Source organism: Ascaphus truei, chromosome 4 (assembly GCF_040206685.1).
Source record: "Ascaphus truei isolate aAscTru1 chromosome 4, aAscTru1.hap1, whole genome shotgun sequence".
NCBI classification, from domain to species: Eukaryota; Metazoa; Chordata; class Amphibia; order Anura; family Ascaphidae; genus Ascaphus; species Ascaphus truei.
In genome coordinates this window covers 304753965-304768794 of record NC_134486.1, presented here as the reverse complement: position 1 = coordinate 304768794, position 14830 = coordinate 304753965, and the positions used below count along the sequence as shown (strand labels likewise).

General features: G+C 47.3%; 1 protein-coding gene across 1 annotated transcript in view; it reads right to left on the bottom strand.

Annotated features, from left to right (window-relative positions):
* Positions 1 to 4043: 4043 nt before the first annotated feature.
* LOC142492104 (uncharacterized) overlaps positions 4044 to 14830 on the bottom strand; it is a 28467-nt gene continuing 17680 nt past the window's right edge. The window contains exons 4-6 of the mRNA XM_075594805.1: positions 9869 to 10174; positions 5517 to 5606; positions 4044 to 5201 (exon numbers count right to left, since the gene is read on the bottom strand). Of these exons, the coding sequence (XP_075450920.1) occupies positions 4789 to 5201; positions 5517 to 5606; positions 9869 to 10174 (809 nt within the window). The 3' untranslated portion in view covers positions 4044 to 4788. The remainder of the gene's footprint in view (positions 5202 to 5516; positions 5607 to 9868; positions 10175 to 14830) is intronic.

Sequence of the window (14830 nt, the reverse complement as noted above, 5' to 3'; positions counted from 1 at the left end):
CACCCTTGAAGAGTGTGAAGAAATTGTTATAATTGGGGGAGAACCCCACGAGGAGAGCGAACGAATGGACTTTTTGGGCGCCAAAACCAACCAAAATGGCGGTTCCCGCTTGCTAGGGAAACCGCATGGGCCAGGCGCAGAAAAAAATGGCTGCTGCAGGACTTGCACAGAGCTGGCCGGGAATGGCGCGAACAGCAGAGCCCCGCCCTGAAGGGGGGCATGGCGCGAAAGCTATGGCCGCGCCGGGATGGACAGTGACTAATTCAGCCCCTGTGCTGAGTCAACCGTTGAGTTTATGGGACCCTCCCCTGATTTCTACCAGGGGGAGTGACTTCCAACTATGGCCTGTGGGGATGCAACCACTGGGCCCAGGGACTGATATCCAGACGGCGCCACTACAAAAAGTAGTTCCGGCCGTGGAAGAGCCGTGCAAAAAGGATGGTTATCTTGCACAGAGGGCGGCTGCCAGGAGAAGGCGGGAACTAGCCGCGGGAAAAGACCCCCACCCTTGTGGGGAAATTGGCGCGAAAACGCAGACCGCGCCCACCAGGACTGAGAGAGGTGCGGCCTTAATTAAGGGGCATGATATTCCCCTGTGGGACCCGCCCATTATTGCAACCCCTGGGGGCGGGTTCCAACTCTGTCAGAGAAGGGAGGAGCCGAAGCAGGGAGTGGCGGATCCAGCAACTTCCACCAGTCAGTTGCGAGGAACCACAGAGAAGGAGAGACCTGTACAGGAAGTGACTCCTGTACAAAGAATGGCCTGCTCCTCCACTGTGGGCACTATGGTCTCCACCCAGCCCTACTCAGTGCCCGGCGGGGTGCTGGTGGTGAGGGTGGCCAATACAGAGACGGTGGTCGGGCTCTGCCTACAATGCGGGCTGCCCGGAGGTACTGTGAATACGGTGGCACGTTGCCCTCATTTAGGGACTTTGTATCTGTGGCATATGCCCACGTTCATCCCAATACAGCCTGCTGACCCCCCAGTGGATGTGACACGGCGCTCTGCTGAGTCCCCGGGCGCGCTGAGGATCAACCGCGCGAGTCCCGGAGACAGGGGACTGGAGCCGGTCAAGTCGGCTGGGTCACTGGCCATTGAGGCGGCTGGATTAAACCCCGCGACAGGGGCAAAGAGACTTTCACCCCACCCCGAGACCCCTAGGTCGGGGCGAGGGGACTACTCTGATGAGGACCTCCGTGAGCTGGCGGTAGCAAAAACGGAGCGGAAAAGACAGACGGGGAGAACGACGCCCCGTGGGGTGAGTGACCGGACGTCCCCCGCAGATCGGCGATCCGACCGACGGAGTCCTGCCACCCCAGGACATGGCGGAGATGGGAGAGAGACGCCTACACCCCTGCGGACGGGTAAGCCAAGCAGCGCTATTACTTACCTGGTTGCAGCAGACGGCATAGAGCTGGAAGGGCCGCGCCAGGCCTCAGGCGCACGTGGAGGAACGGCATCACTTCCGGTGGCGACGGCGGAGCAACCGGATGTCGTCGTGGAAGAAGAGATCCCGCATGGGGGTCCCACGCAAGATGGCGACGCTTCCGGTTCCGGGGAGGACGTCACTTCCGGTGGCGACGGCGGAACCCAGGAAGGGGAAGCAGCGACGCTTCGGCGATTGGGGGAAGGTCCCCGACCGCTCGTATTGCCCAGAAAATGGAGAGACGGTTTCAGGACTGATGAGGGCGAGGAGACATCTTCCTTGGACCGGTCCACGGACAGTCAAGAGCGGGTAATAACCCAGTGGGGTCCTGTTCCATGCCCCTATACCCAACCCCATGCCCTAGCTAATGCCCCTACCCCTATCACACGGTCACCGGGTTCACCGCCCAGCTTGGAACTTGTGGACATACCTTTGGGGGGGGAGGAAAAACGGACTGGGGAGAGGCAGCTCAGTGGAGCTACGGAAGGCGATTCACGGGGAGGGGGAGAATTGAGGGTGGCGGATACAGCACCCCAACCGGCAGTAAAGGCTCCGGGGTCCTCGAGGTGGTTCAACTCGCGATCCACAAGGTCGTCAGGGGTATTTTCATTTGATGACGACCGGGAACCAGGGCCTAATCCCTTTAAGGAGACCCGGTGGTGGGCTCCACTATTTGAGGGGTACTCCGCATGGATGGACCGTACTCGGTTCCTCATCCGGCGGGAGGATGTAGTGGATTTCTGGTGGAAAGAGGGAGAGTTTACACCCGAGCAGAGGGACAGGGAATTACAGGAGAGGTGGTTCCAACTGGAGCGTAGAGACATAGCGCCCATGGGTCCTGACACACTGTCAGATCCAGTCGATCCTGATGAGACCCTATCATGGGTGTTACCTGGGAGGGCAGGTAATGCTGATCTGACCAGGGTCAGTAGGGCGGAGAGGGCTATAATAGTCAAATATAAAAAATCCCATGGGTTGGAGTATCCCTATGTTCCGGAGCCCCTGATGGATGAAATTGAGGATAATAGGGAAACGTGGCTCCAAGAAACTATAGAGCTGTATTTAGTCAATAGGGGGAGCGCCATTGTAGGTAAGAAGGCGGAAGAAAGGATAGACACCCTGATGCGAGTGTGGAGCATAGGGAGAAATGTTCATAAACATAGGGTGACCTATGTGCCAGAGAGAGGATCGCCTAGGCATTATTATGTCACGGTCCTGGATATGGGTAACAGGGAGGTGAGGAAACCCGACCCAGATCACTATTTTTAGGGGGTACTAACGCATCACGCGGGTCTGTGGCTGCTGGTCGGGGCGGGCTTGGCGGATGACTGTATTCATGTGTACTGCATTATGAGGAAATTTGTGTGATGTTAATTATGTTTTCCGTTACAGTGCTTCCTGGAAAGAGGTATACAAATTTAGGTCCCAGCGAGGACGATGGGATTCACCAGGGGGAGAATGTAGCGGTCATGTAAAATGCCTACAGTCATCTCTCCTGTTGGCAGTAAGGCCTGGTAAGTGTGGGCATGCCAGCAGTAATTATGGAGGTTTCCCCTCACACCCTGGTGGGGTGCCCTGTGTATGGCTGGGACTGGTCACATGCTCTGACTCCATGGTTAGTGATGTCAGAGGTGTGTCAGCCTCAGAAGCTTACATAAGGCACAGCACTGTGTTTAAAAGTTAGTTCTGCTGAGAGGAGGAAGGAGTTCCAGCTCTTGTCAGAGCTGAGGAAGGAGTTCAAGTTCTATCAGAGTGTCAGTTATGTTATAGTAACTCCATGGGAGGCTGTGTCCAGGGACCTGGCACAGGACAGTGATTCCTGCGGGAATAAGTGAATCCCTGATCTAGGTGATATACCTATCTAAAGGGAGCACGGGCGAGATGATTGGCTGAATATACCCATTGTGGAGGGCAGCTATGCCCACCGTGACAATAAAGATGGAGCTGATCAGAGAAACCCCTGTGTGTGAGAGTCCAATGATTGCACAGGAGGTTGCACCACCGAGGAGTTCCTCGCCAGGATCATCCCCATGCGGACGCAGGGACCCTGGTGAGGTGGAGGCGCTGCACTGGAACTAGGTGAGACTCAGCACACTACCTCAGCTGCCTGTCTGACGGGTCCTCCCCACACACCATCATGCGGGAGACTCAGGAGTCCTGTAGCCAACAGGTGCACCATCAGGCATATCTACACTGTAATGGGGTCCGGTTAGACCACAGGGGCCAATGTGAGATTGGGTGGGTCAGGCCGGGCCAGAAATACCGTTACATTTATATATATAAATATATATATATATACTGTATATATATATTTATATATATATATATATATATATATATATACATATACACACATACACACACATCTATATAGACAGAGAGAGATAGTTACATACTGTGTGTGTGTGTGTGTGTGTGTGTGTGTGTGTGTGTGTGTGTGTGTGTGTGTGTGTGTGTGTGTGTGTGTGTGTGTGTGTGTGTGTGTGTGTGTGTGTGTGTGTGTGTGTGTGTATATATATATTTGCTACCATCTATACATGATCACACATACACTATGCATGAAAGAGTATGCATAAAACAACAGAACAACACAAAAGAATTTAGTGTAGATTGTCATTTATTTATTTTTTGCTTTTTGAGAGCGAGTCACAGGCCTGCTTGTTGGCTGTTGTGGTTTCCTTCTCCATGTGCCAAGTACTCTAAGCCTAACTGTTGCACTTGGTGGAGCCTGTGGCAGTTGAGGGGCACTTGTTGAGGCCTGTTGCACTGTTTCTGGGGCACTTGTTGAGGCCTGTGGCACTGTTTCTGGGGCACTTGTTGGTGCCTGTGGCAGTGGGTCAGGGGCACTTGTTGGGGCCTGAGGCAGTGGGTCAGGGGCACTTGTTGGGGCCTGTGGCAGTGGGTCAGGGGCACTTGTTGGGGCCTGTGGCAGTGGGTCAGGGGACTTGTTGGGGCCTGTGGCAGTGGGTCAGGGGCACTTGTTGGGGCCTGTTGCACTGGCTTAGGGGCACTTGTTGGGGCCTGTTGCACTGGCTTAGGGGCACTTGATGTGGCCTGTGGCAGTGGGTCAGGGGCACTTGTTGGGGCCTGTGGCAGTGGGTCAGGGGCACTTGTTGGGGCCTGTTGCACTGCTTCAGGAATGGAGATACATTGAAACACTGCTGGAGCTGTTTCTTGTGTTTGTGTTTTTTCTTCTTCCAAAAGCTGATTATTTCTAATTGTTGACCAATCTTTCTTTTGCATGTCTCATTTGTAGGTGTCGGTTCAATATTTGGAACAGATGATGTCAACGCTTCTACAGTATGTTGACAGGGATCTGCACAGAAGTTCCAGCAAGTGTACCTGAAACATCCTGAAGTGGTTAATGAAGGACAGATGGGTCTGGTGAAAAACTAGCACCATGTAAAGATCCATCCTCTGATGGGTTAAAATGGAATTGGTGCTCTCTTGCTGTACTCATCAACTGAGTGGCTTGGCTTACATTCAGAACTAGTGCTTGTAATGTGTTGTTGAGATTTTGGAGCTCTTTAGGAATTTGTATGATGACATTTTTTATTTGTGTCATTTCTGATATCATCTTTTCATTCATCCTTTCATGCAGTGACATAATTTCAGAATGGCGACGATTGTCTTCATCCAAGATTCGTTGTTCCGAAGCTGCAATTTCTGCGAAAGTGTCACGAGCAGGACGACTTGAATGCTGGTTTAATCCAGGAGTGTCTACAAGTTCATGTTCACTTGAGTCCATTTGTCCCTGAGCGGAAATATCTTGTTCTAAAAATAAAAAACATGATTCATCAACTCATATGTCACATGAACATTGTTTTATGCCATAATTATAGGTGCTCTCATAGTGGAAGACATTACATGTTGACATATTATGTATAATTGATGCTAAATAAAAGCAAAAAATTAATTCACACTATAACGTCTCGACTCAGTGTGAATGATGATTGAATGGAATATTGTTGTTACATCACACCTCCTAGGTTCTACTTGGAAAACTCACACAATACATGTTGTGTCATGAAACCGTACATCTCGTCTGTGTCATTAACTATTCATAAGTTCATCACATGTAACACTCACCTTCCATTCTTGATGATGACATTGAGGTTGCAGGTGAGGACATATGGTATGGCAGAGGTGCCACAGGTGACACAGGAGCTTGCGGAGCAACTATAGAGAAGATAAACAGCACTAGATTAATTTCTGCATTATATACAAATGACACTATCTGTAGTGGGAGTCCTGATGTTAAAGTATCTGCATTATTTCAGGATACAACAATGATATGCTTAGCTCCATCTGTAGATGATCCATCATAACACAAGTGTACATGGTAACATTATGAAAATACATTATTTTCAATAAAGACAATGTTCATGCAGATATGTATGAAGGGATGGGTATTAAAAATCCCTGGCCTGTTCAACATACACTGCATATGTTATGTATTATGAGAGGCAGAATAAGTGACATTAAGCCATAAATGAAATCAATACGGTATTCTTACAATTCTGCACATAATTGATTAACATCGTTGAATTTGTCGGATAAATGAGTATGAATATTTTGGTTAACTATGGGTATTGCGTCATCTGTGTTACACTTAGCACCACATGCAGTGTGTCGCTCATTGATGCTGCGGTTGTGAGAAGCTCGGATATCACTAAGTTTACAATAGATATTTAAAACACTAATAACTAACGAAAATTTTAATCTATAGTGTAAATATTGTACAAGTTGACATATAATTAGCATTTTAAATGACGGTCATGAACTTTAGTTCACATTGTCAGCTTCTAACACCTGTAACCCTCCCCCAATACTTCACCTCAACATGACCCCATGAGCTGGCTCTTCCCCCCCCCCCCCCTCTGTTCACTCTATGCTATGATTACATATGAGTTGAAGCTGTTTTCACACACAGATACTTGATCGTAATGAGTATATTAATGTAACTATATGTTAACACAATTTAATTATATAGGGTACATGTTGGTTTTTCAGCTCACATGAGGCAACATCAAGCAAAAAAATAAAATTATGAAACAATAATGTAATGTCTGCGTGAAAGTTTTTAATGTTCGCCTTTAACATCTACATATTGCAGGCAACACTTTCTTATGCAGTAAGGGCCTGTTTGGAGGTGTTATATACATCGACACATATTATATGTATATAATAGACACATACATCAAATATGGAAGTATAGTTTGTTTTACACATACACAATAGAACTAAGAAGACTGAGATTACACACATTAATGTGACAAACGATGACTGTCGGTGTGTTTAGTGGGTATGCATGTTAACCCTGTGTGTGCTAAAAGCTCTGACCATAGTGGAAGCGTAAACCTAGAGGGGATAGATTTATAATGTTTAATTAAGTAAAAGGTGGCACTGTGTGATATTTATAATATGATTACACATAATCCGTTCCTGCAGTTCAACTGCTGTGTGCTGGGTATTAATGGTGTAAGCGAGGATTGCAGACAATACATGCAAATGAGCATACACATATAATATATGCATATTATATCTATTTATTTATGATTTATCATCACCAAGATGATATATATATATATACATATATATATATATATATATATATATATACAGTGTTCGACAATCCTATACATTTACACGCCCGGGGCGGGTGAATTTAACCCCTGGGCGTGTAACTATTGGCCCAAGCAGCACACGTGTTTTGTTTTTTTAAATTTTCCCTGCTCGCGCTAAATTTCCCTGCTCACGCTGGCTGAAAAAAAAAAAAACTCCCCCTACCTGACTGCTGATTGGCGCGCGCTCCCAGGCTTTGTGGGCGTGTGGCCAGGCTCTATATGAGCCCGCCCCCAACGAGCAGCTATTCTTTTCCCCATGGAGGATGGAGGACACAGTAAGTATTATCTGTGCCTTCCCCCACCTCCCTCCCCTCCCTGGCACTTCCCCCCCCCGCTTCCCCCCGGTCCCGTATCAGAGAGTGCGGCGGGTGATGGGAGCGGGGGATGCCCCCTCATGTCCCTGCTTCCCCCCCCCGCTTACCCCCGGTCCCGTGTCAGAGAGCGCAGCGGGGGATGCCCCCTCATGTCCCCGCTTCCCCCCGGTCCCGTGTCAGAGAGCGTGGCGGGTGATGGGAGCGGGGGATGCCCCTCATGTCCCCGCTTCCCCCGTGTCCCTCCGGTCCCGCGTCAGGGAGCGCGCCGGATGATGGGTGCGGGGGATGCCCCCTCATGTCCCCGCTTCCCCCCCGCTTCCCCCCGGTCCCGCGTCAGGGAGCGCGCCGGGTGATGGGAGCGGGGGATGCCCCCTCAATGTACCCGCTTCCCCCCCACTTCCCCCCGGTCCCGCGTCAGGGAGCGCGCCGGGTGATGGGAGCGGGGGATGCCCCCTCATGTCCCCGCTTCCCCCCCCGCTTCCCCCCGGTCCCGCGTCAGGGAGCGCGCCGGGTGATGGGAGCGGGGATGCCCCCTCATGTCCCCGCGGAGCAGGAGATGGGCTGGGGGGGGGGGGAGTGTGGTGGTGCTGGTGCTGGTCGCGGCCTTTCCAAAAGGTGTGTAGAGAGTGAGTGTGTATGGGCATGGGAGAATGTGTGTGTGTATATGGGAGAGTGTGTGTGTGTGTGTGTGTGTGTGTGTGTGTGTGTGTGTGTTTGTGTAGATATGGGTCTGTGTGTGTGTGTGTATATATGGGTGGGGTGTGTATATATGTGTATGTGGGAGTGTGTGTATATATGTGGGAGTGTGTGTATATATGTGGGAGTGTGTGTATATATGTGGGAGTGTGTGTGTGTATATGTGGGAGTGTGTGTGTGTGTATATGTGGGAGTGTGTGTGTGTATATGTGGGTGTGTGTGTGTGTGTATATGTGAGAGTGTGTGTGTGTATATGTGGGAGTGTGTGTGTGTATATGTGGGAGTGTGTGTGTGTATATGTGGGAGTGTGTGTGTGTATATGTGGGTGTGTGTGTGTATATGTGGGTGTGTGGGTTTTTATATATGGGAGAATGTGTATGGGAGTATGTGTGACACCAGAGGTACCCCCCCAATCAATCATCCACCCCTGCCCCGGTCAGTCACCCACCCCTGCCCCGGTCAGTCACCCCTGCCCCGGTCAGTCAGTCAGTCACCCCTGCCCCGGTCAGTCAGTCAGTCACCCCTGCCCTGGTCAGTCAGTCACCCCTGCCCCGGTCAGTCAGTCACCCCTCTTTCTCTGGTCTCCCCCGTCTCCCCTCTCTCTGGTCTCCCCCGTCTCCCCTCTCTCTGGTCTCCCCCGTCTCCCCTTTTTCTGGTCTCCCCCGTCTCCCCTCTCTCTGGTCTCCCCCGTCTCCCCTCTCTCTTGTCTCCCCCCGTCTCCCCTCTCTCTGGTCTCCCCCGTCTCCCCTCTCTGGTCTCCCCTCTCTCTGGTCTCTCTTTCTCTCCCTCTCTCTCCCTCTCTCTTTCTTTCTCTCCCTCTCTCTTTCTTTCTCTCCCTCTCCTTCTCTCCCCCTCTCTCTCTCCCTCTCTCTTTCTCTCCCCTCTCTCTTTCTCTCCCCTCTCTCTTTCTTTCTCTCCCTCTCTCCCCCACCCTCTCTCTCTCTCTCTCTCTCTCTCCCCCTCTCTCTCTCTCTCTCTCTCCCCCTCTCTCTCTCTCTCCCCCTCTTTGTATCTGGATATCTTATTTACCCTATATATCTTAACTGTCCTATACTACACCAAAATAACCTATACTGCTTTCTTCCAGATCTGACTCAAGCTTCACACAGAAGATATCAGAACCCCCCCCTAACCCAGAAGACAGGTAGGGAACACATCCCCTCCAACTTATAACATTGCGGGAATGAGGTACCTGGACATTGAGGGACTGCGGATCAGGTAAGATCCCAGGAGGGATTGCTGCTTTAGATATTGTGAAGCGGGGACGTCCAGACACTGGTTAAGTGGTTAAGGAAACTAGTCATTCAAATGTGGCTTTTATTTCTAGATCCGACATTTACACACTTACACACTTACACACACACACATACACAAGTAACAAGGACTAATTGTAGTATAATGTAATAAATACATTTGTCAAAAACGAATGTTGTTCTGACTAGGAATTTATTAAATGTATTTTATTTATATATTTTATTTTAAAGCGGGGTTGGGGGCGGGGTTGGGGGCGGGGTTAGGGGCGGGGTTAGGGGCGGGACTAGGTGGCGAGTAGATTTTTTGGTTGGGCGAGTAGATTTTTGGGTGATTTGTCGAACACTGTATATATAAATATATATATATATATATATATATATATATATATATATATATATATATATATATATATAAAGAGAGAGAGATATATAGATATAGAGCTAGAAAGAGAGAGAGAATATAAAATTAAAAAAAAGAAAATGTTCCATTTTTGACACAAATTTATATATTACTTTTGAAATGACACGTGTAGTACAGTAAGATTTCTCACCTGGTGGGAATTGTTCTGGGTAAATACCGATATCTCTATCCCCTGGCAAACCCTCCACGACGACCGGAAGAAATTTGTCACGCAGCTGCTCCTCCAATGGAGTTAGCATTAGAGCTGCTGATGGCAGCCCACCTCCAGTGCCAGAAGCATGCATCCGTTGTGCTTGGATTTTTTTTTTTAACGTTGCCTTGATATCATCAAATCTCTTTCTACAATTGGTGCGGTCTCTGACATGATTCCCACATGCAGACACAGACAATTGGATTTGATCCCACATTTCTTTCTTCACGGCTGAACTAGTCCGTCCTTGAAATACATAAAAATAATGTTAAGTTGATATGTAAATTAATGACGAGTCAAGATAAATTCTGCTAACTGTTGAAAAAGATACATAACATGCTTGTTTAGGTTGAATATGGGTGGCACATGACGATTACATTTACGTGGAGACATACAAAGCTAAGGAAACTTGCGTCAGTTTTCAATGAACCAAATTTTTTTAGTTATAGCTATTCTTATGTTCATTGTAAACAATGAAGGATAATGTGTGTAACAATGAACAATAAATGATAGATATTACAGATTAATAGATTTAAATGAGCAAATGTGACATCAGATACGAGACAAAGTTTATGCACAATGAATGCAAACATTGACTTACCTAATACACTGGCGACACACTTTATTCGAGCTCGGCTAGTCCCACGAATTCGGGTATACCCGGGTGTATTGAGGTTTGTGACTGTTTTCTGCCCGAGTGCATTGGGTTATTTTCCAGGCAGGGATTGAAGCATTTTATTCCCGCTGGCTGCAATACTGCACAGTATATATATATATATACTGCATTACAATTCATGAATTTATGCCATCTGGTAGACACGCGAAGCATTGCAGCCTATTAAATCCTAATCATTATCATTTAACAGATCAGCCCCCCGTCAGCCAGGCATGAACCCAGGCTGAGAAGGCAAACACAACGGGGCTTGTCAGAGGTGAGGAGCGGCGCATTCCAGGTATCTGCCAGGTACATACTGGGTATTTGCTCGAATAAAGTGTGTCGGTGCAGTAAATGCCCATACAGATTGTCATAGTGCTCCAAAATCCCTGTGACAAGAACTCTGTTTTCCTCATCATTGAAACGAGGATTACGTGGCCGCTCCACACGTTTCTTCCGACCACGTCCAGCCACAGAGCATGGCTGCTGCTGAATGGACTCTCCTTCCAATGGAAGAGCCTCCAAAACCGATGCACCAGCAGACACCCCACCACCACCAGACACACCACCACCACCACCAGACACCCCACCACCACCAGCAATCGCACTCCCAGAAACAGCACTCGCACTCCCAGCAACAGCAATCGCACTCCCAGCAACACCACTCACACTCCCAGCAACACCAGTCGCACTCACAGCAACAGCACTCACACTCCCAGCAACACCAGTTGCACTCACAGCAACACCACTCCCCTGACTCCCACGTTCACTCAGACACGTACTCACACGACTACCAGTACCACTCACACCAGCATCACTCCTCACACGCCTCTCGGACATACCTATAGCACTCACAAAGAACAGAAAAGAAATGTTAACACAATCACACTCAACACTTACAAACTGACAAGAACAACAAGATGTAAACAAAACAACACAGGCCAAAACAATCACAATGCACAGCAACTCTCTCTCTCAATATCAAATATGCAAATGGCCCAGCTCTGTGTGTGTCTCTCTCTCTCTCTCTCGCAACAACACAGAGAATGAATATAAAGAAACGCTGCATTTAAATGGGCCGCTCAAGAAAAAAAATGCTAGCATCGGCAGATTCAGAAAAAAGTTCAATTGGCGAACATAACACGCCCTCGCCATGCTCGCCGATATACCTGTGTCTGATCGGCAATTAATCGGCATAGTGGGAACAAGTGTTTTCGGCTTCCATCGGAAGAGATTCGGGCCTTCTTGCATAAGGCGAGGGAAAGTCGGCAAAATCATGCCGATAGGGAACACTTGGCGATTGCACTTTTTTGGCGCTTACTGCATGAGGCCCTAAGTGCCCATTGTGTGCTATAGTGACTTATCATGCCCATATTATTACAGTTTATGGGTATGATGTACCACTATACTAATCAATGGGTACAGGGTGGGTAGCGGGCCAGGGTGGGTCAAACCCTTAATTACTGTAGTGGTTATTAACCGCTATGGTGATTAAGGGGTTAGGCGACATTAGATTGTATTTATTATGTGTGTGTGTACAGTATGCTTTCTGGCAACGGAGGACAGAGGGACCTGCTGTATCCAGAGGAGGAAGCCCTTTATATTGCTCTGGTAAGTATTTATTTACTTTATGCTTGCTAATATTGTGTTTAATAATGGGGAAATAATCTATTATCCATATCTGGATATAGTTATTTTACCCATTACTGTACTCTATGTGTTTGGGCGGGGGAGGGGGGAGGTATTGATTTATATTAATGTATAGAAAAATAAAAAGATCGATTCCTGCGCTCCTACCAATTAGGCTAAGATAAAATAATATTCTCATGAAAAAGGGTATTTTGTTAAACCCTTTGGCCAAAGCATTTGTAAGCCTGCATGCCACGTCATGGCAACCCGTTTAATGCAGGTACCTACACTATACTGTATATACATGTAACAATTGTCCCATGGACTGGTGAAAAAAGTGTTAAAGCCCTGAAGGGGTTAAATAAAGCATGAGCTTATGTGAGTAGTGCAATTAAAATCTGGCTAAAGCCAGTATCATACTTACCTTTGCTATAAAGGTAAACAGGGTGTACAAATTCCCTGGTGTGAATATAATACAACTTACACATATACATCTCTCTGTCAGCCTTACACATTCACCTACCATTCAATGGAGGGTGATGTCTAGACTGACACTGGGGTGTAATGTACCTGCACTAATTGGAAAATTGGTAGGGGCTCAGTAACTGCTATGTGAGTTGTATATTAGTGGGTGGGTAGTACAGTACTGTATATATTGTAATGTAATCTGCTATGGTATTGTGCCTTAACCCCTTCATTGCCTTAGGTGGCATTGCATGTCGGCTAAGGTAATGAAGCTGCTTAATTTTTTTTTTTTATTTATTGTGTGTGATCAGGGGGTATCCTGAGCTGAACAAAGTTTATTTCAGCCTCGGTACCCTTACTTCCTGAGATACAGGCCCCGGTATGGTGTGCCGGTATCCCTCTGCATTGTTTACAGTACATCCTACGTGGATTTTAACATGGCGGGGATACCGGCACCCCATAACGGGGCCTGTAATTCGGGAAGTAGGGTGTACCCGAGGCTGAAATCAACTTTGTTCAGCTCCAGAGACCCCTGCTCACGCACACTATGAATAAAAACAATAAATAAGCAGCTTCATTACCTTTGCAGCTATCCGCTAAGGTAATGATTTTTTTATTTGGGGGGGGGGGGTGGAGGGTGTTTGATACTAGTGTGCGGGAGCAGGGGGTCTTCTGAGCTGAACAAAGTTGATTTCAGCCTCAGGGACCCCATACTTCCCGAGATACGGGCCCCGTTATGGGGTGCCGGTATGTCTCTGCTTTGTTTAGATCCCACAGGTTTTTAACATGGGGATAATGGCACCCCATAACATGGCTCTAACTCAGGAAGTAGGACCTGAAATCAATGCAGTTCAGCTCCGGAAACCCCCTGCTACATTAGTGCAATATTAGAAATTTAATAAAACCCCGCGATCGCCTGTGAGAGGAGCGTAGTTAGAGTGACTGATTCAGCCTCTAACTGCGCGTCTATTACAGGTAGGCAGACTTCAGTAGCATTCACACAGCAGGGAGCCCTGCGGTGTTACTCCGGTGCGTCTCGTAGCCTGCAACTGAACATCCCAGGTCCACCATGCGGGATGACGAAAATGTACCCGGGTACATTTTATAATAAAGGCCGCTACAGCTGTAGCAGGACAAAAGAGAGAGGCCCTGATCCACAAACTGTTGCTAAACTTTAGAAGACTTTTACCCATGCACATGAGTGAGAGCTGAGGCATGCTTCGGTTTATCACCCTGTAGAGCAATTTAAGTAACATATGTTAAGTACTTTAAAAGTGACTATTTCTAAAATGTTTGCAATAGTAAGCATCAGACATCTGAAATTCATTTAGACAGGAAGATAATTTGTGGGAATAAATAAATAAATAAATAGCTCAAGCAGTGCAGTGATTATTAGCAGAATGAAGAGCAAAAAGATGAATCAGTGAACCATAAGACAATAAGCAGGTTACTGAGGTTGAATATTAGGAGATAATTGCTGGGTACTGTGGGTGTTTAGATACCTATCATCAGATGATTATCAGGTTTTACATTTACTCTTTGAGATTGTGGAGACTTTAACTGTTGATTAAACTATAGTAATTGTGATTAGTGAGCAGATATATGGAAATAGACAAAGAATAACTTTACACTGATTGTTACAGTAGCTTACTTCAATGTGTGTTTTCTAATCTTATGAAGGAATTTATATAAGCACGTCACATACAGTTTATTTTGTGAACTACTAAACATCTGTGTGTGTAACTGCACTGTAAATAATACAGTGATCTTTAAGGTTGAATATAAAATGACGTATACATGAGATTGATATATAGTGTATAATATATGTACTGTATTTTAACTTACTAGATCTCTCTAGATAATCAGTATCCACAAGGAAGCAAAGTCCCAATACCTGGGAGGAGGCAATAATGTTGCACAGACACTTTTCAATAGTGGTCAGATGAAGGGGAGCAGGCGATCCCCCCCTGTCTTCCTAGTTTAGGCCGTCTGGTCAGATAGCTGGCTCTTAAGCTTGCGCTTGCTGTCTACCCAGTGCTTCTTCAGCATGCCACGCTGTATATATTTTTTTCCCCAAGACTGCGATGCATGTGAGGATCCTTCCCTAATTTCTTTGTTTTGTAGCGGTGGTGGTGCGTCAGCACAACTCTCCC